General features: G+C 48.9%; 1 protein-coding gene across 1 annotated transcript in view; it reads right to left on the reverse strand.

Moving 5' to 3' along the window:
- The window catches only part of PRPF6 (pre-mRNA processing factor 6), a 45,014-nt gene that overhangs the window by 10,521 nt on the left and 10,683 nt on the right, over positions 1-23,810 (reverse strand). Inside the window, exons 4-12 of the mRNA XM_059704966.1 lie at positions 15,179-15,257; positions 14,570-14,746; positions 14,234-14,389; positions 9,464-9,558; positions 8,962-9,118; positions 7,983-8,145; positions 5,200-5,318; positions 4,143-4,361; positions 2,104-2,226 (exon numbers count right to left, since the gene is read on the reverse strand). Coding sequence (XP_059560949.1) covers positions 2,104-2,226; positions 4,143-4,361; positions 5,200-5,318; positions 7,983-8,145; positions 8,962-9,118; positions 9,464-9,558; positions 14,234-14,389; positions 14,570-14,746; positions 15,179-15,257 — 1,288 coding nt within the window. The remainder of the gene's footprint in view (positions 1-2,103; positions 2,227-4,142; positions 4,362-5,199; positions 5,319-7,982; positions 8,146-8,961; positions 9,119-9,463; positions 9,559-14,233; positions 14,390-14,569; positions 14,747-15,178; positions 15,258-23,810) is intronic.

A 23,810-nucleotide genomic window follows, 5' to 3' on the forward strand; every position in this document is an offset into this window, starting at 1 on the left:
CCGCGGTTGTAGGCTCCGCCCCTGCCCAGGCCTAACGCCTCTAGCCGAGGCATCCGGCCCGGGCAGCAGGGGGCACCGCGATCGCGCGGGCTCCGCCCCTGCCCCTGCAGGACACCTGTGGCCCAGGCGTCCGGCCCGGGCAGCGGGGACCCGCAGCTGCAGCGGCCCCGCGATCGTGGGCTCCGCTTTAGGCCCAGGCAAGGGACCCCTAGCTCCCGGGACTGCCAGCTTCAACCGTGCCCAGCTCCCATCGCTGGCTCCACCCCTACTTCCTGCTATCACTGGCCAGGGCGGCAAAGGCGCCTGATTCTCCGATCATGGCTGGGGGGCAGGGCAAAGGCGGCCCCAGGGCCGCCTTTGCCCTGCCCCCCAGCTCTTAGCTCCCCCCTGGGTTTCCAATCACTGTCAGTGGCAGGGGGCTTCTTCCTGCTTTCCCTTTCGCCTCCCTGCATTGTGCCTACATATGCAAATTAGCCGCCATTTTTGTTGGCAGTTAACTGCCATCTTAGTTGGCAGTTAATTTGCATGTAGCCCTGATTAGCCAATGAAAAGGGTAGCGTCGTACACCAATTACCATTTTTCTCTTTTATTAGTGTACATTCTTCATACTTTTGTATGTCGTATTACATGTTAAAGGTTTGTAACAAGATGTCGCAGTTGGCCTGTGTCTCACAACCCAAGAGTATGGTCAGTGTGCACAGGCCGTCTGCAGGCCAGCTTGGTAGCCGGGGCAGTGCCAACACCTGCCTTCAGGGGAGGGAGGGGCCCACAGTGCACACAGGACTTGGGACGATGGCCATGGTGGACAGAATCCCAGAGAATGGCGTGAGATCCTCAGTCCCTCCTGATGTAAAGGAATGAATGCCACACGAATGAGGGAGAGAGGGAGGCTGTTCTTTACTGTGGAATTCCTACTAATAAACTCTAATAAATCAGAAGAAACAACATTTAAAAAAACCTCCATTTGGCAAATACCATGGCAGTAACTGACACAGGCCAAAGTTAATGGACCCACAGGTCAAAGTTTGGTGAGAAACAAGGTGTGGGGAGTCTCAAAGTGTCTCCCCACAAAATACTGATTAATTAAAAGGGGAAAACCAGTAACCTTTCATTGGCGAGCCTGGCAAGCGCCACCTGCGCTAGTCAGAGTTGAATGGGTGCAGACGCCCCCCAACACAACCCGCCGGGAAGACAGTCCCCACAAAGATGCAGAACCTCAACCTGCCCATGAGACACAGTGCAGGCTGAATCCAGGGGCCCCACAGAACCACTGGCCCGTACGCCTCAAAAACACCAGACTCATGGAAACCAGAGACAGACCAGAGCCCTCCTCAGGCCATGGAGACCCGAGGAAGTGACCCTGGCAGCTGTGCAACCACTGACATCTGAATAAAGTCTGCAGCTTACTACCGGTCCTGCACCAACACCCACCTCCCGACTGAGAGCTGTGCTGAGCTTGTGTACGAGTGTCAGCAAACTCACAACTGTCCTCCTTCAGAGAAACACACACTGAGGTCTTCAGATGTAAAGGGCCATGCCATCTACAACTTACTCTCAAAGGATTCAGAAAAAAATGAGGGGCATGTGTGTGCACGTAGAGAATGAAAAAGCAAATGTGGTAAAATGGGTAAGTCTGGTGAAATCTGGGTGAAAGGCATATAAGAATTCTTCATACAGTTTTGCTACTTTTAGGTAAGGCTAAAATTATTTCAAAATAAAAAAGCTAAAAAAGGGCTACATGCAAGGAATAAAATACTTCAACTGTGTTTATTGACTGTGACCCTGTCTTCTCTGGACAACTGTTCTAAGGAAGTAATCTCAAAGTAGGCAAAAGCTTTGTGTGCAAAATGTTTTCTGAGTGCAATTTATAACAGAAACCAGGGGGTGCGGACCAGCCAGATGCCCAGAGGTAAACAGCTAAGGAAGTGTGTGAGCCTGGGGTCAGGTCCTCTGCAGGTGAGTGAGTGCTAAAAAAGCAGCTCTTCATGCGGACCTGGGTTAGAGAAGGCTGTCCCTTCCGACGGCAATGATGGCTATACACCAGCAGATCAAAGAGATTTCAAACCCAAGCAAACAGACTCCGGGCCCAAGGACCAGACTCACACTGTCGGCGTCTTCCATCCAGGTGTGCTTCCGGTCCTCCTCCTCGATCCCAATGCCAATCACCGCTCGCATGACCGCCTGGCAGGTGGCCACACTGCCTGCCTTGTCACACTCCTCAGCATCCTGAGAGGGAAGGACACAAACCTGAATCCACAGCAGAGTGCAGAGGCTCAGCGGGGGTACTCTGCTGTCGGACGGCGAGAACCGAGCGCCCTGGTGCTGCAGACTGCAGGTGTGTGGGCTCCACAGCTTCTAACTGTCTGTCTTGCTCACTGGTGTACCCATCCCTGCACCCAGCAGATCAATGCTCGACAAATGCCTAAGGACCAGATGAAGCTGCACCCACCACTCGACTAACATTAAATAAGCACCTACTGTGCACAAAGTGCTATAGGAGGCAACTCAGTGGCAAGAAGAGGCTCCTACGCTAAAGAAACTTCCAAAGAGCCTGGAGGAAAGACAAGTTCACACACACTTGTGTCTGTTAGTCTGGAACAGAGAGACCTGTCAGGACACAGATGAGCCTCACGCAGAGTCGGCGAGGTAGAAACCTGGGGGAGGGACCAGCACAGGAGCACTCATGGGGCAGGGCCACTGGCTGCAGGGCAGCACTGGGCTTTCAGCCGGGAGAGAGGAGACAGCAGGAGACACAGACCTACCCCTGGTGTCTCTTGCACATCAAATGGAAAAGGACCAACAACACAAGAGACATATAACACACAGCTCTCTAAGGAAGAAAAGGCAAATGACTTTCAAATCTATGAAAAGAAATTCAAAGCCACTTTTTTTTTTAATTGCTTTTTAGAGCCCTAGCCGGTTTGGCTCAGTGGATAGAGCATCGGCCTGCAAATTGAAGGGTTCCAGGTTTGATTCCAACCAAGGGCACATGCCTGGGTTGCGGGCTCAATCCCCCAGTAAGGGGTGTGCAGGAGGCAGCCAATCAATGGTTTTCATCATTGATGTTTCTATCTCTCTGTCCTTCTCCCTTCCTCTCTGAAATCAATAAAAATGTATTTTTTTAATTGATTTTTAGAGAGAGGGAGAAGGAGCGAGAGAAACATCAGTTGGCTGCCTCCTGCACGCCCCCTATGGGGGATATGCCCTGATTGGGAATGGAACTGGCAACCCTTTGGTGCACAGGATGACGCCCAACCAACCAACCAACCAACCAACCGAGCCACACCAGCCAGGGTCAAAGCCACTTATTTTTAAAATGCTCACTAAGCTCTCCTAAGTGCCATTTCATACATACCAGACAGCAACCCTGACACAGCCCACACAGATAACCCCTTTTATTTATTTCTTTGTTAATCCTCACCCAAGGATATTTTTTCCATTGATTTTTAGAGAGAGTAAATGGGAGGGGGGGGGAGAGAAAGAAATTTAGAGAGAGTAAATGGGGGGAGAGAGAAAGAGAAGAGAAGAGAAGAGAAGAGAAGAGAGAGACATCAACTGGTTGCCTCCCACACTGAACTTGCAACCCAGGTGTGTGCCCTTGACTGGGAATCAAACCTGAGACCCTTCATTGCAGGGGGCCCAACACACAAACCACTGAAAAATATCAGTCAGGGCTGTCTGTCACCCCTTTTATTTTTTTTAAATGTTTTTATTGATTTCAGAGAGGAAGGGAGAGGGAGAGAGAGATAGAAACATCAGCAATGAGAATCATTGATTGGCTGCCTCTTGCAACCCTCCTACTGGAGATTGAGCCCCAACACAGGCATCTGCCCTGGTTCATGGGTTGACGCTCAACCACTGATCAACACTGGCCAGGCTGTCACCCCTTCTAGATGTGTTATTTCTTGTCAAGTGACATGAATGACACATGTCCACATGCTAAAAGTACTTCAGAGCATCCAACCTCAATGTGTACTTGGGGTTTGCCACTACAAAAAGCTGCAGTGCAATCAAGTAAAGCCCCATGTGCCAGCATGGGACTCTAGGCACCATCAATAGCCCTGTCCTAGGAGAGATGCCACATGTAGGAGGACATCCATTTTTGGAGCTGCCACTGACCCTGAGCGCAGCTGCAGTCCCACCTGGATCCACTGCTCACGGTTGATCTCCACACCGTTGGCCCGCAGGGAGGTGATGGCTCGGTCAATGATCTTCTCCACCATCTGCGTGTTCCCATTGGCTTCCTCCAGCTTGGCAGCCGTGACCCAGATGTGCCGGTCTGTGGGGATGTTCTCACGGGCCTTGTTCAAGACCTTGCGGGCATTTTCATAGGTCTCCAACCTTGCCAGAGCGAGCCACAGCTGTGTGGAAAGCCAGGCATGAGCCCTGAGGGGCAGGTGGTGAGCCCGCCGCAGGGCCCCCCAGTGCTTCCCAGGCCTGAGCTCTCAAGGACCCTTGAGCAGGGCCATGAACATGACAGCAGCATTTTCACAGCTGAAAGCTGCTCGGTTATGCTGCTGATGTACTGAGTGACTGTCTCGTTCGCAGGAGGTGACAGGTGGTCACCCGTCCACACACTGGGGAAACGTCTATCATGTGTGTGGAGCGGGGTGAGCAGGACAGGAGGCTGCTTCACAAGCTAAATGGTCACATGGGTGTTCAGCCTCCTGGGCTCTCACACCCCAGCTGGTGACTCGGCAGCATTTCGACACCAAGCATGTGTATGGGCTCTGTTTATTTTTATATGATGAATTAAGATTGATTTCATTTGGAGAATTTCACAAGACCCCTCAGGATAATTAAATACATACTGGCTATCATAAAACCAAGACTGAAAACCACTGCACAGACTGCTGTGAACCTGAATGTTTAAAACTAGAGAAATCCAACTAGCTCAGAGGCAAGAAGCCGACCTCATGCTGGGTTGGCAGAAAGATATGTCAATAATTTCTATCACTCTCTCCCCTCAGGTCCCATCTGCAAATTCTGCGCGGCCCCAGGCCTGAAGGAGGGTTCCGCACAGAGCCCACAGAGCGGTCAGGCTGACCACAGCCAGGCTGCCCGCTCTGCCTGCAGCTGTCAGGCGGCTTCCTGTGGCTTCTTACTGCACCTGGGTGAGCTCAATGCCCAGCTGATGCCACTTTTAGATACTGGTCCTGGGCGCAGGCCTCAGTGGGTGATGATGGCTGGAGGACTCACCTCCACACTAGTGGGGCAGCACTCCACGGCTCGGCTGAGCATGATTCTAGCATCTTCAGGCTCTTCCAGCTCAACCGCTGCCTTCCATAAGCGAACAGAATTGGGTACATGCTCCAGGGCTGGGAAAGGTCACAGAAAAGGGGAAGTGAAAGCAGGACGCCCAGGTCCCAGAGGATGCTGCTGCCAGCAGGGTCAGGGGGCCTTGCCCTGGGGCCAGCAGACAGCTGAGGGGGGTGCATCACCTCCACCCCATCCACACCTGAAAATTAATGTTAGAAAACAAAGCAACACAGGCACCAGAAGGCAGTCACCACACAGGAAGGGCCAGCAGGCAGGTGTGAGGGAGGGAGGGAGCGAAAGTGCGGACATCACGAGAAAGGAAAACCAACGACCCTGGGATGTGCACGCCCAGGCTGGTGTGCGCCCGAAGGCCGGCCGAGTCCCTTGAGACCCAGGGACTGGTTTACACAGGCTCTGCCAGGATGTGTCAAGGCAACCCCGAGACGCTGTGGCTGGCAGCGTCTGAGGGACAGGCCAGGCAGGAAAAGAGCAGTCTGAATAAGAAATGCCTGTGAGAAGCTGGACAAGCCAGGACCTCACAGAGGCTGATGTGACGGCAGCCTACAGCCCTTTGGTGGGTGACACGGGTGCTCCCTGTGCTTAGTGACGGGACGATGAGGGCTGCTGCAGGCTGCCACGCCTTACGGGCCAGAGTCCACGTTCTCAGGTAAAGAACCACACACGTGGGTGCCCTGATTCACAGAGTGGCACGGTGCTTCCCACCAGGAAGCAGCCCGTGGCCCACCCCCAGGCACAAGGCTCCTGAGGCACAGGTGCCCTCACAGACACGACCCAAGGTCACTCAGCCTCGAGGCTGCAACTAGCAGAGGGCTGACGCTCGCCCAGCAGAGCACTAGGGCGGCAGCTGCACCGACTGTGACCACAGCAGATTCACAGGCCAGAGACCAAGGGCTGTGCAGTGCCCTAAGGCATCGATGGCGTCATCTTCGTTTTCAAAAACCAGATCTTTCCAGTGGTGACTGCCAAGTGCACAGGGAGGCAGCAGTGGCTTTCCCAGGCACCTGGGAATAGGAGCTGCTTCGGGAAACCCTCTACGGAGGGGCAGGGACCAGGACCAGGACCAGGGAGTGGGGCAGGTCAGCTGGGGTTTTCACGTTCCTTCCACCTGAGCACAGCTGCTCCCCTGACCAAAAGCAGAGCCTGAAGGCTTGTGCCCCTCCAGGCCCCGGAAGGCCGGTGTGTCCCATCCTCCCCTCCCCGGGCAGAGCCTCCTCCATGCCCTCTCCACATATCAAGCCACTGGAAACAAACCCAGGTTATCTGGGGCAGCCTTTCGTCATGCGGTGGCAGGGGCGGGCCAGCAGAGCTTTCCTAAATAAATAAGACTAACTGCCCAGGTTCAATGTGTTTGTCATTAGAGAGCTCGTTTTCTGGCTGAAAAAAGGTAGAAGCTGATGTCTACCAAAGAAGGTACTAACTTTCTGTTCCTGGCTCCGTTTTGAAAAGTCTGGCTCTGAGAATTGAATGGATAGCAGTGCTGCAATCAAGAAATCAGAGGTGAGCCCTGGCTGGTGTGGCACAGTGGACTGAGCATCAGTCTGTGGACTGAAGGGTCCTGGGTTCAATTCCGGTCAAAGGCACATGCCCAGGTTGCAGGCTCGCTCCCCAGTAAGGGGTGTGCAGGAGACAGCCAACCAATGATTCTCTCTCATCACTGATGTTTCCATCTCTCTCTCCCTCCTTCTCTGAAAACAGTAAAAATATATTTAAAAAAAGAAAGCAGAGGTTAGAGAAAAACACTGAGCACATGATACACACCTGCAGGCAGAGCCACCAACAAGGTGATGCCACCTGGCCTCTATCGAACAGATGGCAGAGTCGGAAACTACATGATGACACTGGCAGGCCTGACATCACACACCTCTAACACGTCACTCAAACACATCTTAAACACAAGAGCTGGAAACCGCCCACGGAAAACTGCCCCCACCACTACAAATGCATCTTCTGTACCTGCGCTACAAATTCAGACTCGGTCCGATCTCCGACTAGCATCTGCTCTGGAACAAACATCAAAAGCATGCCCATGTGGGGGTGAAGGGAGATACTGTGTATCAGTCCCTCAGGATGAAAAACACAGCACCCTCAAAAGCTGCATCTTGGCAGTGATTCCTGGATGGAGTCAGTTTCCCTGGCAAGCAAACTATTCAAGGGGACACGCTTGACAGCCCCCGCTACCTAGTCTACAGCGCCAGGCAGCGTCGACCACCGCTGACTTGCAGGAGTCTCACAAGACAGGAAGGGGTTCATCTAACACAGAGCTCCGGTGCTTCTCCCTGCCGGAAATCAGCTGACCTTTGGGAGGTGACTGCTGCCCACGCGGCCTGCATGACGCTGGCGCAGCTCGCCCTCACACATCACCCACGGAGGCACCCACAGAAGCAGGGTCTGAACCAGCACTGTCCATGCCTGAGCCACAGCGACTGCCAGGTCACTTCAGGTTGCACGGCAAGGAAAGGCAGGAGTGGGGACTTACGCCAGAGCATCTCAGCCAGATGGAAACTCCCCCCAGAGGAAAAGGGCAGAGGTAACCCAGCCAGAAAAAGGCCTGGAAGATGTCACCCATTCATTACCCACTCGCAGCAACACCTGAGCAAATCCATGGAAGGAAAACTGCTCTCCCAGGGCACAGGCACCGGGTGCGCCCCCTCCACACGGAAGACAGCAGGACACCACTCCTGGCGGCACCCAGGGAGGCTCACCTTTCCGAAGAACCCGCTTTTTGGCACGAATGTCTGTTTCCAGCTCTGCTGCTCTGATGTAAATCCTAACAGACTGTGGGAGGTGACGGACAGCTTGGGCCACCACGGCCTTGGCAGTGTCCCCAGGTTGCAACCTGGCTGCTTCCAACCAGACATCTTCACTCTGCGGACAAACAGAAAGCACGTGCCAGCTGGAAGCCCCAAGGGAGAGGCAGCCCCTGGAACACGCACACAGCCTCAAGACCTGGCAGCTGGCTCCTCAGACCACACCCATCCCCCATCCACCTGGGCTTTTAAACAAATGTTGTTATTGATTTTTAGAGAGAGAGAAGGGAGCAGGAGAGAGAAACAGACATTAACGAGAGAAAAACATCAACATGGATTGAATGTCTCCTGCACCCCCACTGGGGATCAAGCCCACCCACACGTGTGCCGATCGGAAACTGAACCAGCGACCTCTTGGTGTGAGTCACGCCGGCCCAGTGCCCCTGGTTTTATAAACAAACAAAAGGCCATCGCTCGGCCTCAAAGGCAGCTGTATCACAGACCTCTCGTACCGCCAAGGCTTGCGACCATGGCTGACTGTGGCACACCTGTTGCCATGGGGAAAGGGCCACACCCGTTGAGAGCACAGCAGAAGAGCGAGCCCAGGTGAGCATGCACAGGCCCTCTCAGGCCAAAGGCACCCCAGGCTGCCCAATAGAGCAGTCACTTAGAGCAGCACTCACCAACCTTTCGGACCTCACGGACCACCAGTGCCCCGCGGACCACCGGTTAGAAACTGCTGATTTAGAGGGTCTCACTTGACTTTTTAAAGCTTATTTAACCACTCCACCTCCAAAATGGTGGCATATTCTCCTAAGATTCACATTTATCTTTAGCATTTTCAGGTGACCAACCTCACTCTTTCCAGCTAAGGTTATCCTGCCATTAAACTGTGCATGGTACTGAGGGTCCCTCCTGGCCCCACACGTCTCACCTTGGGGCACATCTCCGTCCCCTTCATGATAAGGTTTCGAGCGACTTGCAGCTTCCCGGTGACTTCTTCCAGGCGAGCAGATGCAATCCAGGCTGGTGGGTGGTGCGGGTTTGTCTCCCGAACAGACTTGAGGAGCAGTCGTGCCTTTTTGATGTCACTACGAGGGTGAGGAGGCAGAGGTCAGGCCACCAAGCGCTGAGGTGTCCCAAGCCCAGGGAGGGCACCAGCATAGACAGGCACCCCTGTGAGCGCGGAAACTGGGTGAGACCCAGCTCACCCTGGCCAGCACCCGCAGCCTGCTCAGCAGCCATGCAGACAGGCACCGAGCACATGTGTCCAATGAAGGGAGACAGATGGATTTAATGGAAAACCAAACAACGCCACCACATACTTCTGAGACCACCCACATCCTATTTGGCTGCATATTTTTCAAAGAAAATCCAAACATTCTAGGCAACCTAGGTCCCCCCCTGACCCTCTCCCCCTTCCTCAGAGCACTCACTTGATGTCCCCTCCATGGGTCGGGATCATGGAATTTAAATCTGTCAGATAGCCTTTGGGGTCGACTACAGTCTGCCCACTCACAGAGTCAGACACCTGAAAAACAAGCCAGGCCACTCTGGTCAGAGGGGCCCTGGAACCCCTCCCATCCTGCCTGCCAGTGGGTACGAAAACTTTAGAAGCAGGAAAACACCTTCATGTAAACAACAGCTTGTGATGATGAGAAACAAATTTCACCTATACAGAACAAAGATTTATATTAAAAAATAAAACCATAAAAGTCCAAGCAGAGCCCTGGACTGTGTGACTCAGTGGTCGAAATGTTCAATTCTGATCAAGGCCGTACTTGGGTTGCAGGTTCACTCCCCACCCCTGGTTGAAATGCATGTAGGAAGCAACCAATAGATGTGCCTCTCTCTACATCAATGTTTCTCTCTCTCTCCACGCCCCCCTTCCTCCCTCCCTTCTAAAAGCAATGGAAAAAATATATCCTCATGTGAGGATTTAAAAAAAAAGAAAGGTCCAAGAATGAGTGAAACCCAAGAATCAGAAAATTAAAAACTGATTATTTCAACTAATTATATTTAAATCTGCACAATTATATTATCCTACCCTTCTCTCTAGCTTTGAGTGTTAAAATTGCCATAAAGCCCTAACTGGTTTGGCTCAATGGACAGAGCATCGGCCTGCGGACTGAAGAAGAGTCCTGGGTTCGATTCCGGTCAAGGGCACACATCCAGGTTGCAGGCTCGATCCCCAGCAGGGGGTGTGCAGGAGGCAGCCAATCAATGATTATCTCTCATCGTTGATGTTTCAATCTCTCGCTCCCTCTCCCTTCCTCTAAAATCAATAAAAAAAATAAATAAACAAAATAAAATTGCCATAAAAACTATAAAACCCAGGTAAAAAATGGGCAAAGGATCCTAGCCAATGCAGCAAGACCACAAAAGGACAGAGGGGCGCGGCTGGGAGGAAGGAACACACTTTCCCTGCTCACAGGACTTGACTATATTTATGCAGAAAGTTCAAAAGAACCATCAAAAAACAAACAACCCAGCCCTGGCTGGTTTGGCTCAGTGGATAGAGAGTTGGCCTGTGGACTGAAGGGTCTGGGTTTGATTCCAGTCAAGGGCACATGCACAGGTTTCGGGCTCAATCCCCAGTAGGGGGTGTGCAGGAGGCAGCCAATCAATGGTTCTCTCTCATCATTGGTGTTTCTATTGCTCTCCCTCCCCCTTCCTCTCTGAAATCAATGAAATATATTAAAACAAACCAACAAAAACCCGAATAAATAATTACAGAAAGGTGGCAGGGTGCAAGGCTCATGTGCAGAAGCCAACTGCTTTCCTAGGTGCCTTCAACCAACAGATTGGATCTGAACTTAAAAACCCTATCCCATTCTTATAACAGCACCCAGGACGCGAAACACTAATGTGTATGTAATCTAGCAAACACATACAAGACCTCTGTGAGGAAACTACAAAACTCTGATGAACGAAACCAAAGAAGTTGGTCAATGGAGAGAGATATTCCATGTTCACGGGCAGGAAGAATTAATATTGTCAGGATGTCAGTTCATCCCAACTTGATCTGCAGATTCAACACAATCAAATCAGAATCACAGCCTGTTATTTTGCGGGTACTGACAGACTGATTCTAAAGTTTCCATGGCGGGAGGGCCATAAAATCTAACCGAGGATAGCCAACACACTACTGAAAGAACAGAAACACAGCCTGGCTGGTGTGGCTCAGTGGTTGAGTGTTGACTTATGAACCAGGAGGTCATGGTTCAGTTCCCGGTCAGGGCACATCCCTGGGTTGTGGGCTCAATCCCCAGTGGGGGGTGATGCACGAGACAGCCGATTGATGATTCTCTCTCATCGTGGATGTTTCTCTCTCTCACTCCCTTCCTCTCTGAAATCAGTAAAATTAAAATTTAAAAAAAAAAACAAAAAACGAACAGAAACACAGATTGTCACAATGCATGACAGGGACTGTGCCCTGGAGAGGAATCGGGAGCCGTGGGAGGCGCTCACACCCTCGCTGCTGGCGAAAGCCCCACAGGAAGAGTCGTGACAGCAGAGGCGCTCTGCTCAGTGGCTGCACAGCCCTCCTTCACTCACTCTTCCCTCCCTGGAAAGGGGCTTCCTGCTGCTGCTTGCGGGGTGCCTGAAAGGTCTCCCCACGGCTTCGCATAGTAGACTGCAATCCTTTCGTTTCCCCAAATAGGTCCTTTTGGTGACAGAATACATGGAGGAAGCTTAAGTGCCTGTTACTAAGGAGAGAAGTCAATCTGAAAAGGCTACACACTGTATGATTCCAACTATGTAACATCTGAAAAAGCAAGGCTCAGGAGGCAGTTAACAGATCAGAGATTGGGGGAAAGGAGGGGTGAATGAGTGGAGCACAAAAAATTCTTAGGGCAGTGAGACTACTCTGACACTAAATCCAGAGAATGTATAACGCCAAGAGGGAACCCCAATGTAAACCATGGATTTGGATGATGATGTGTAAATACAGATTCATCACCTGTAACAAACGTACCACCTGGTGGGGAAGTTGACATGAGAGAGTCTGTGTGGGAGATCTCTGTACTTTTTTTCTCAATTTTGCTATATATCTAAAACTGCTCCTTAAGAAAAAAGTCCTAAAAAATAAGCAAAGAACTTGATTAGACATTTCTCCAGGAAAATATATAAATGGCCGATAAGCACATGAAAGGACGCTCAACATCACTAATGAGGGGAATGCAAAAACCACTCCACGCCCAGGAAGAAGCTGCCACTGAACAAGGAAAGCAGCCTGCCAGGCCCGGGTTGAAGAAGAGCCCAGACTGCGGCGAAGCCAGGGCGCCCACAGGCCCTGGGCTGCAGGGCCGGAGCACCATGGGCCACAAGCACAGCATGCAGCTGTCCGCGGGCAGAGGGACTAGCCCTGAGCATGCAGGGGCCCTGCTGGGGATGCAGACAAAAGGCTCTCAGCAGACAGAAAGGCTGAGGAGCTAGCTTACGGGTGGAATGTCCATTGTTATTTATGGCTCAAGAGGCAAAAGGAAAGACAAGAGTAATAAAAAATAATCATCAATTTGTGAGTGACGAAAGACAAAAGAGATCACTACTGCTTGTCAGTAATATTTTTATGTGCTTTTGATTTTTGTGAAGCTAAAAAATAAAAATAGCCCAGCTGGCGTACCTCAGTGGTTGAGCATCGACCTATGAACCAGGAGGTCAGGGTTCAATTCCCAGTCAGGGCACATGCCCAGGTTGCAGACTCGATCCCCAATGTGGGGTGTGCAGGAGGCAGCAATCAATGATTTTCTCTTGTATCATTGATGTTTCTATCTCTCTCTCCCTCTCCCTCTCTCTCTGAAATCAATAAAGATATATTCAAAAATAAAAACAAAAAATGAAAACAGCCCTGGCCAATGTGGCTCAACTGGTTGAGCGCCCTCCTGTGCACCACCACGATACCACAGTTCGATCCAGCCAAGGCACATGCCAGGACGGTGGGCTCGATCCCGGTCAAGGCACGTATAGGAGGCAGCCAATCCACGATTCTCTCTCACATCTATGTTTCTCTCTCCTCTCCCTTCCTCTCTCTCTTGAAAATCAATAAAAACATATTTTAAAAAGTCATAATAAATGGAAACATAAATGCTGTTAAGGATGTGGAGAAACCAAACCCTCTTTGCAGTGGGCGTCTAAATGGTGCAGCCGCTGGGGGCGACAATATGGGCTCCTCAGAAAACTAGAGACAGAACCACCATACATCCAGCAACTCCACTTCTACATTTATATCCAAAAGAGCTGAAAGCAGGAACTCAAATAGCTACTGGTGCACCAAGGCTCACAGCAGTACTAGCCACAACAGTCAAAAGGTAGTAACCGGTCTTTATAAAATCTCTGCTCACCATCAAAAGTTCAACACATACAACTTTCAACAATAAAGATAATTTTTTAAAATCTAAAAAAAGTTCAACAAGTGCTGTGAAAGATCAATTAAAACATAAGCGCTTCCACTGCATCCAATGGCAGTGGTTGGAGAGTTCACTACACCACTTTCACTATGTCTACGTATAGGAAGTTGTTCCTTTAAAGCATTTACCAGGAAGCTTCAGTGCCCCCCCTACCCCCGCCCCAGTTCTCTGGCATCTCGGGGGGAGGGGAGGGTTGCAGCCATGTCTGTGTGCGTGCAAATCTCTCCAATATAGATCAGAATCACACTGCTCTGCCATCCGCTGTCATGTGCGCGAGTCTTTCCCCAATTTATTGGTGCTCTTGACTTTATAGTGCTTTACACTGTGCACAAGTTGTCCACTATATGCACTCACACTGGAAAGCATCGTCCTTCCTGGTTCCTGTTGTGCATGTCCTAATTAGAATGGGCTTCCCACTTCACCTGGGTCTTCCTTCCAGAGCAACGAATGGAGTGCCAGCCTCCTAAGGGCTATGATTATCGAGGGTGAGGGAGAAAAGACGTGCACTGAAATTCAGGTAAAGAGGGGTGGGCATAAGCCTCACTGAGAGTCCGCATGCCAGGGCTGCCCGGTTGCTGGCACTGATCACATCCCCGCAGGTGGAGCGCCCACCAGCCGGAATGCAGAACCCTGCCCCTCTGTAAGGGGACAGGACGGCAGCACTGCAGCTCTGCTCATCTGTGACAAAGCACTTCAAAAAATGAACTTTTTACAAGGATGTATTAGTTTTATAACCAGGAAACAAACATTTTAAAATACTATCTGTAGAAAATGTTACAGGACACGAACTCTCACCTGGCTCAGCCTCATGTCCATCAGCGTGTTCCTTGCTTGGCCAATCTTCCTCATGTCTAGCTCACCTGTGCCAGGTGTCATCAATCCAGGTGTCATTCCACCTGGGTATGGAGTGTTCAGTCCACCAGGATAGGGTGTGTTAAGACCTCCAAATTGCTGGAGAGAGAAGGGGTAAGATGCTGCAGTCCCTCAGGACGTATGCAGTTGTCCAGACAGACTTGGCGGCAGTGCAGCCTGGACTGCAGAAGCACCAGGTCCAACACACCCCGTGCCCACCACACTGTCTAACTGTGACCAGAGGAAACGAGGCCCGCTCCCTTCTGTGGGCACGCTCACAGTTTGCCGGGGGTCCACGGAGGTATGGTTCTCTCCAGTCTGCAAATGTTTGGCGAAGAAGCTGTCGGGAACAGGGGTCAGTTTCTCGTAGCGTGGGTTCCGCTGGCGTTTGTTCCTGGCGTCGCCAACCTCAGGGATGCTCAGCCACTCTTCCTCTGTGACTTCTGCCAACTTCCTCTGAAAACATCCGGCCCCCAAAACATTAATTCTCTGGCAGAATTTCACACTGCCCAAGGAAAACCATCCTCCCTCCAGACCATCATGCTTAGAAAGGACCTGGATGCAGAAATGGTTGTCTGCTCATCTAGAAAAGTCAATGTGCTGATCTCCTCCACTTCACTCAACTAAAACTGTTCTGTCAAAGCCAGAGGACACAGCTCAGAAATGGATAAACAGAGTTAACCTTACAAGAAAATATCCACCTCTGTCCCTCCTTCTTTGGCGGGGGGAAGAGAGACTTTTGGCACACAGACAGATAATTAAACAGACTAAAGCAGGGCCTTTTTCTACCCCGAGTGAAAGGACGAGCACAGTTAGGGACGTCTCAGCAGCTCCACCCCGGAGCAGGCTGGCTCTCTGAAGGCAGCTTGGGTGCCTTCCCTCTCTTACTTTGAGATCTGAGAACTGTTGTTGGATTTTGGGGCGTTCCATTCGGTACTTTTCAATTTCTTCTTTCTCCCTTTGCTCCCTAGGAAGTAAAATGTATGCACGCATTAGAAATGCTGGGCATCTGAAACAAAGTCACTTTATTACACTTCTCAATTAGGCCACCAAATATAACTCAAGTATCTACCAAATGAAAACATGCAGAAATTCACCAAATAAAAACAAGCTGTCTTACTCTGACATAAATACTTGCATTTGAACATAAGTATGTTTGCTTTAAAATTCTACAAAATAGCAAAGAGAGGGCCATCCTATGAATGCCAGCTGCCCCTCCACTTCTCCTTCTGACGTAAACAAACAGTAAGCCCTTGCCAGGTTCCCTGCTCCAACCAGGTTTCAGGGAGGGAGAGTTCTCCTGCTGAACTGAGACCTGGTCTAGACACTGGGAAGAAATCTGAGGCTATATTTGAACACAGAGTAACAGGCACTGTAACAAAGTATCAACCAAGCTCAGCAAACAGAACTTGACCAGAACCAAGCAGCTAAAACTTTCTAACACTGCCCAGCTGGCGTGCTCAGTGGTTGAACATCGATCTGTAAACCAGGTCACGGTTCGATTCCTGGTCAGAGCACATGCCCAAGTTGCAGACTTGATCCCCAGTAGAAGGCATGCAAGAGGCAGCTGATCAGTGATTCTCTCTCATCATTGATGTGTCTCTCTCTTTCTCCCTTTCCCTTCCTCTCTGAAATCAATAAAGATATATTTTTAAAAAATAAAATAAAACTTCCTAACACTGAGATTCACACTTCCCTCTACAAGTAAGAGAAAGGTATCTGTAGGCAGGAATCTGAATGGACCATGACAGACGATGTGTTGGGAAAAGAGAAACCCTTCTCCAGGAGCTGAAAAGTCAGTCACCACAGCCCTGACACAAAGGTGCGCCTATCAGGTGTTCTGGCCAAAGATGCTGCACCTGTGTCAGTCAGGCCTCGGCTCCAGTGTCCGCTCCCCAGGAACAGAGAGCAGGACAAGTTAAAGGACAGGCGCTTCTACAAATGACTGATCTCTTCAGGAAGCCAATGCCACGAAAAGGTTCAAAGGCAAAGGCAGGGAAAAAACGTAGGAGACAGGACACGGGAAGTGGTTGGTTTGGGAGAAAAGTAGCTCTGCCATGTCTTGGGGACAAGCAGGGAATACAGACATGGCCCAGATCAGGTAACAGAATCGGGTTCATGCTGCTGAGTGGGACAAAGGTGCTGGTCAGTGTGGGAGACAGACTGATCAATGCTGAGGATGAACCGACCCTGAGGGACCCAACAAAGACCACCTGCAGGTGTGGAGAAGCGAATGTGCAAACTGGGTCCAGTGTTGGGACTCCGCAGGGGCAGGCATGTTTGCCGCACTATTCTACTTGTTTGAAGTTTTCATAATGAAGTTCTGAAAAGCCAACCACTTATTACGATTTTCCACAGGTATCCATGACAGATTTTTAATGAATGACTTCCAAAAAGTTGGAATCAAAGCTTCTTTAGTATGCAAATCATGTACACTTAACTACCATACTTGTGCACAAGCATAAAAACACTCCCGTCAAGTCCTGGCGGTTAGAGTGCCAGCCCTCAGACCAAAAGATCTGGGGTTCGATTCCCAGTCAAGGGCACTTACCTGGGTTGCAATTCCATCCCCAGCTTCCTCTGGGGAGGGCAACCACTCAATGTATCTTTCTCACATCAGTGTTTCTCTCCCCGTGCCCCCCTCCCCCCCCCATTCCACTCTCTAAAAAAATCAATGGAAAAAATATCCTCTAGCAGATTAAAAATGGTGGCAAAGAGGATGCTGCACGGACACACTCCCAGGACAAAACTGGAATTGCAACTATTTAACAGAAAAACTTCTTGAATAATCAATGGAAGACTTGCAGGAGAGAACCCTGATAAATGAAGACTGAAAAAGTGGAGACCGAATGGAGACTGGTAGGAGGGGCGGAGGCGTGAAAGGGCTGGCCAGATGCCCACAGACAGCAAGTTCAGGAGAGATATCTCAGCTGTGAGGGGTTTCCACTGAGAACTCTGGGGTCTAATCCCCAAGCTGAGCCCCCCAGCAGAGAGCACCAGAACTAAAAAGGGTACCCACATACCATCTGGCTGTGAAAAGCAGTGGGGGTGCCATCAGCCAGGGGGAGATGGCTGGAAATTCAGACCCCCTCTTAAAGGGCAATATACAAAATTCCCTGTGCAGCCACTCACCTTGTGCTCTGCCAGAGATAGGGCCGAGTGGGCTGCAGCTGAAAGAGCAGAAGTCAGGGTTGGGGGCTCTAGGGTTAGAGCTCAGAAGGCAGACACCCTGGTTTCCTGTGCTGAGTCATTCCCTCACTCTACAGACGTCATCTTTCTCATGCAGACAATTACTATCTAGGCAGTTTTGCCTGGGGGAAGACAGCTGACCCACCCATTTGGGAAACCCCTTGCCCCATGGTGAGGAGTTCCTAAGGCCCATTAGGAGACTGAGAATAATTAGCCTCCTGGCAGAAGCAATCACTCCGCCCTGCTGGGAAAAATTCTTGCCATACCTGTGGACGATTGCCTGAGGATATTCAAGGCTAAATCCAATCAGTCTGCAAACAGAGGCAGTCTCTGGAGGCTTTGAGTCTTTGCCTGATCTAATTAGAGTGTTAGACATTGCCCTGCACTAGAGATCGAAAGGCCTAGCAGATCTACCTAATACGTAGTCACAAACCCAAAACAGGTACCCAAAATGAGGAGACAAAGAAACAACCCCTAAATGAAAGATATAGTAACTATGAAAACAGAAATAAAGAATGACCCAGCACAGAAAAAGAACACATTGGAAGGAATATACAGCAGAGTAGGGGAAGCTGAGGATCGAATCAGTGAATTAGAAGACAAGGTTGAAAAAATCACTCAATCAGAGAACCAAAAAGAAAAAACAATTAAAAAACAAGAGGACAGCTTAAGGGAGCTGTGGGGCAATATGAAACATAAACAATATTCACATAGCAGGTGTGCCAGAAAGGCAGAAAGGGAGAAAGAGATAGAGAATGTATTGAAGAAATAATGGCAGAAAACTTCCCTAACCAGGTAAAGGAAAAAGTCACACAAGTTCAGGAGGCACAGAGTCCCAAGCAAGAATAACCCAAACAGGGCCAAGCCCAGACATATTGCAATTAGAATGCCAAAATTAAAGACAGAGAGAATTTTAAAAGCAGAAAGAAAATAAACTGTTATCTACAAAGGAGCTCCCATAAGGCTGACACCCAATTTCTCATCAGAAACTCTACAGGCCAGGAGGGAATGGGATGAAGTACTCAAGGTAACAAAAAGCAAGGATCTGAAACCAACATTACTATATCCAGGAAAGCTATCTTTCAAAACCGATGGTGAAATAAAAAGCTTCCTAGACCAAAAAAAAAAAAAAAGGCTAAAGGAGTTTATCACAACCATGCCAGCATTACAAGAAATGCTAAAGGGACTGCTGTAATGAGAAGAAAGAGAGAGAGAAACCTAGACATACAGAATTAAAATGGTAATAAATAAGTACCTATCTACACTAATAAAAGAGAAAAATGGTAATTGGCGTACGACGCTACCCTTTTCATTGGCTAATCAGGGCTATATGCAAATTAACTGCCAACTAAGATTGGCAGTTAACTGCCAACAAGATGGCGGTTAATTTGCATATGTAGGCACAATGCAGGGAGGCGAAAGGGAAAGCAGGAAGAAGCCCCCTGCCACTGACAGTGATTGGAAACCCAGGGGGGAGCTAAGAGCTGGGGGGCAGGGCAAAGGCGGCCCTGGGGCCGCCTTTGCCCTGCCCCCCAGCCATGATCGGAGAATCAGGTGCCTTTTCTGCCCTGGCCAGTGATAGCAGGAAGTAGGGGTGGAGCCAGCGATGGGAGCTGGGCACGGTCGAAGCTGGCAGTCCCAGGAGCTAGGGGTCCCTTGCCTGGGCCTAAAGCGAAGCCCACGATCGCGGGACCGCTACAGCTGCGGGTCCCCGCTGCCCGAGCCAGACGCCTAGGCCAGGGCGTTAGGCCTGGGCAGGGGCGGAGCCTGCAACCGCGGGGAGCTGGGGGCCCTTGCCCAGGCCTGACGCCTCTGCCGGAGGCCTCAGGCCTGGTCAAGGGGCCGATCCGGTGATTGGTGATCGGAGGGTGATGAGGGTCAACTCCTCTGGCCGAGGCATCAGGCCTGGGCAGGGGGCGGAGCCGGGGATTGGGGGGATATGATGGTCCCCTTGCCCAGGCCTGAAGCCTGGGTCAGAGGCATCAGGCTTGGGTGGAGGGTGGAGCAAGCGATCAGAGGGAGATGGGGGTCCCCTGCCCAGGCATGATTCCTGGGCCAGAGGCCTCAGGCCTGGGCGGGGGTCAGAGCCAGTGATCGGGGGGAGATGGGGGTCCCCTGTCCAAGCCTGACACCTCTGGCGGAGGCGTCAGGCCTGGGCAAGGGGCCGATCAGGCGATCGGAGGGTGATGGGGGTCTACGCCTCTGGCCGAGGCATCAGGCCTGGGCAAGGGGCAGAGCCAGCAATTGGAGGGGTCTGGGGGTCCCCTGCCCAGGCCTGACGTCTCTGTCAGAGGCGTCAGGCTTGGGCAAGGGGCCGATCCTGCGATTGGAGGGTGATGGGGGTCAACGCCTGAGGGCTCCCAGTATGTGAGAGGGGGCAGGCTGGGCTGAGGGACACCCCTCCCACCCCCCACAAACACACCCAGTGCACGAATTTCGTGCACTGGGCCCCTAGTTAATAATAACCTTAAATATAAATGGATTAAATACTTCAATCAAAAGGCTAGGGTAGCTGAATGGATACAAAAACATGACCCAATTATATGATGTCTACCAGAGACCCACCTCAGAACAAAAGACTCACACAGGATGAGAGTGAAGGGATGGAAAAAAATTTCCATGCAAATTGAAACAAAAAAACCTGAAGTTGCAAGACTCATATCTGACAAAATAGACTTCAAAACGAAGGCCATTGAAAGAGACAACAAAGGTCACTACATAATACTAAAGGGATAGATCCAACAAGAGGATATAAATAACCCTGGTAAACATATATGCACCCAATATAGGAGCACCTAAATATATTTTAAAAACGTCTAGAGGACTTTAAGTGCACATGGGTCATTCACAAAGATAGACCACATGTTAGGACACAAAACAAGTCTCTACAAGTTCAAGAAGATTGAATTCATATCAAGCATCTTCTCAGATCACAGTGGAATGAAATTACAAATCAACTACAGTAAAAGACACCTAACAACATTCAAACACATGGAGGCTAAATAGCATGTTATTAAGCAATGAATGGGTTACCAACAAGGTCAAGAAAGAAATCAAAAATTTCCTGGAAACAAATGAAAATGAACACACAACAAACCAAAATCTCTGGGACACAGCAAAAGCAGTCCTGAGAGGGAAGTTCATAGAACTACAGGCCTACCTCAAAAAACAAGAAAAATCAACAACAAACTATTTAACCTTAAAACTTAAAGAACTAGAAAGAGAACAAGAAAAGCCCAGAGTAAGTAGAAGGAAGGAAATAATAAAGATCAGAGCAGAAATAAATGACAGAGACTAAAAAAAATCAATAAAACCAAGAGCTAGTTCTTTGAAAAGATAAACAAGATTGATGAACCCTCAGCCAGACTCTTCAAGAAACAAAGAGAGAGGACCTGAAAAACAAAATCAGAAACAAAAGCAGAGAAGTAACAACTGACACCACAGAAATACAAAGGATTGTAAGAAAATACTATGAACAACTAACTGTATGCCAACAAGTGGACAATGTGGATGAAATGGTCAAATTCGTAGAAAAATACAACCTCCCAAAACTAAATCAGGAAGAATCAGAAAACCTGAATAGGCCAATAACAACTGAGGAAATAGAAGCAGCAATCAAAAAACTCCCAGCAAACAAAAGCCCGGATCCAGACGGACTCACAGGGGAGTTTTACCAAACATTCAAAGAAGAACTAAGACCTATCCTCCTCAAACTATTTCAAAAAATGCAAGAGGAAGGAACACTTCCAAGCTCTTTTTATGAGACCAGCATTATCCTAATTCCAAAACCAGATAAAGATAATACAAAAGCAGAGACTTACAGGCCAATATCCCTGATGATAATAGATGCTAGAATCCTCAACAAAATATTAACAAATCGGATCCAGTAATATATTAAAAAGATCATACACCGTGACCAAGTGAGATTTATTCCAGGGATGCAAGGCTGGTACAATATTCACAAATCAATAAATGTGACATGTTACATAAAGCAAAAATCAGATGATCATATCAATACACGCAGAAAACGAATTAGCAAAAACCCAACACCCATTTTTGATAAAAACTCTCAGCAAAGTGAGACTAGAGGGAGCATATCTCAACATGATAAAGGCCATATATGACAAACCTATAGCCAACATCACACTCAATGGGCAAAAACTAAAACCATTTCCCCTAAGAACAGGAACAAGACAGGGATATCGGCTTTCACCACTCTTATTCAACACAGTACTGGAAGTCCTAGCCCGGTCGGCAGCAAACTGCGGCTCGCGAGCCACATGCGGCTCTTTGGCCCCTTGAGTGTGGCTCTTCCTAAGCCTTAGGAGTACCCTAATTAAGTTAATAACAATGTACCTACCTATATAGTTTAAGTTTAAAAAATCTGTCTCTCAAAAGAAATTTCAATCGTTGTACTGTTGATATTTGGCTCTGTTGACTAATGAGTTTGCCGACCACTGTCCTAGCCACAGCAATCATACAAGAAGAAGAAATAAAAGGCATCCACGCTGGAAAGGGGAAAGTAAAACTTTCATTATTCACCGGTGACATGATATTGTACATAGAAAATCCTAAAGACTACTAGATTTAATAAATGAATTAAATTTGATAGCTTTTTATTACATTAATAATGAATTCTCAGAGACACTAAACAAACAATCCCATTTACCATTGTAACAAAAAAATTAAGATACTTGGGAATAAAATTTAACCTAGGAAGTAAAAGACCAGTACTCAGAAAACTATAGGACGTTGAAAAAAGAGATAGAAGATATAAACAACTGCAAGAATATACGGTGTTGATGGATTGGTAGAATCATTAAAATGTCCATAGTACCCAAGGCAACCTACAGATTCAATGCAATCCCTATTAAAATACCAATGGTGCCCTGACTGGTTTGGCTCAGTGAATAGAGCGCCGGCCTGCGGACTCAAGGGTCCCAGGTTCAATTCTGAACAAGGGCATGTACCTTGGTTGTGGGCACATCCCCAGTAGGGGGCGTGCAGGAGGCAGCTGATCGATGTAAGTCAGGAAACAAGAAACCATAGGCAGAAAATCTCAGACATCTCTCGTAGCAATATGTTTACAGATACATCTCGTAGGGCAGTGGTTCTCAACCTTCCTAATGCCGTGACCCTTTAATACAGTTCCTCATGTTGTGGTGACCCCCAATTTCATTGTTACAAATTTAACATAATTAAAGCATAGTGATTAATCACAAAAACAATATGTAATTATATATGTGTTTTCTGATGGTCTTAGGCAGCCCCTGTGAAAAGGTCGTTCAACCCCCAAAGGGGGCGCGACCCACAGGTTGAGAACCGCTGTCCTAAGGCAAAGGAAACTGAGGAGAAAATAAACAAATAGAACTACATCAAAATAAAAAGCTTCTGCACAGCAAAAGAAACCATCAACAAAATGAAAAGGGAGCCCACTGCATGGGAGGACATATTCAGCAATGATACACCTGATAAAGGGTCAATTTCCAAAATATACAAGGAACTCATACAACTTAACAAAAGGAAGACAAACAAACCAATTAAAAAATGGACAAAGTCCTGGCTGGTGTGGCTCAGTGGTTCAGCGTTGACCTATGAACCAGATCATGATTCGATTCCCCGTCAAGGCATATGCATGGGTTGCGGGCTCAGTCCTCAGTATGGGGCGTGCAGGAGGCAGCCAATCAATGATTCTCTCTCTTCCTCTCCCTTCCTCTTTGAAATCAATAAAAATACATTTTTTTAAAAAATGGACAAAGTATTTAAATAGACACATCTCCAAAGTGGACATACAGATGGCCAAGAGACATACGAAAAAATGCTCAAAGTCACTGATCATCAGAGATGCAAATTAAAACGACAATGATGTATCATCTCACACCTGTCAGAATGGCTACCATCAACAAATCAACAAAAGACAAGTGCTGGCCAGGATGTTGAGAAAAGGAAACCCTCTTACACTGCTGGTGGGAATGCAGACTGGTGCAGCCATTATGGAAAACAGTATGGAATTTCCTCAAAAAATTAAATATGGATCTGCCATTTGACCCAGTGATCCCACTTCTGGGAATATATCCTAAGAAACTCGAAACACCAATCAGAAAGGATGTATGCACCCCTATGTTCATAGCAGCACAATTTATAATAGCTAAGATCTGGAAACAGCCCAAGTGCCCATCAGTAGATGAGTAGATAAAAAACCTGTGGTACATTTATACCATGGAATACTACAGAGCAGTAAAAAATAATCTCTTACCCTTTGAAATAGCATGGAGGGACCTGAGAGTATCATGCTAAGTGAAATAAGCCAGTCAGCGAAAGACAAGTATCA

Source organism: Myotis daubentonii, chromosome 8, assembly GCF_963259705.1.
Source record: "Myotis daubentonii chromosome 8, mMyoDau2.1, whole genome shotgun sequence".
Taxonomy (NCBI): Eukaryota; Metazoa; Chordata; class Mammalia; order Chiroptera; family Vespertilionidae; genus Myotis; species Myotis daubentonii.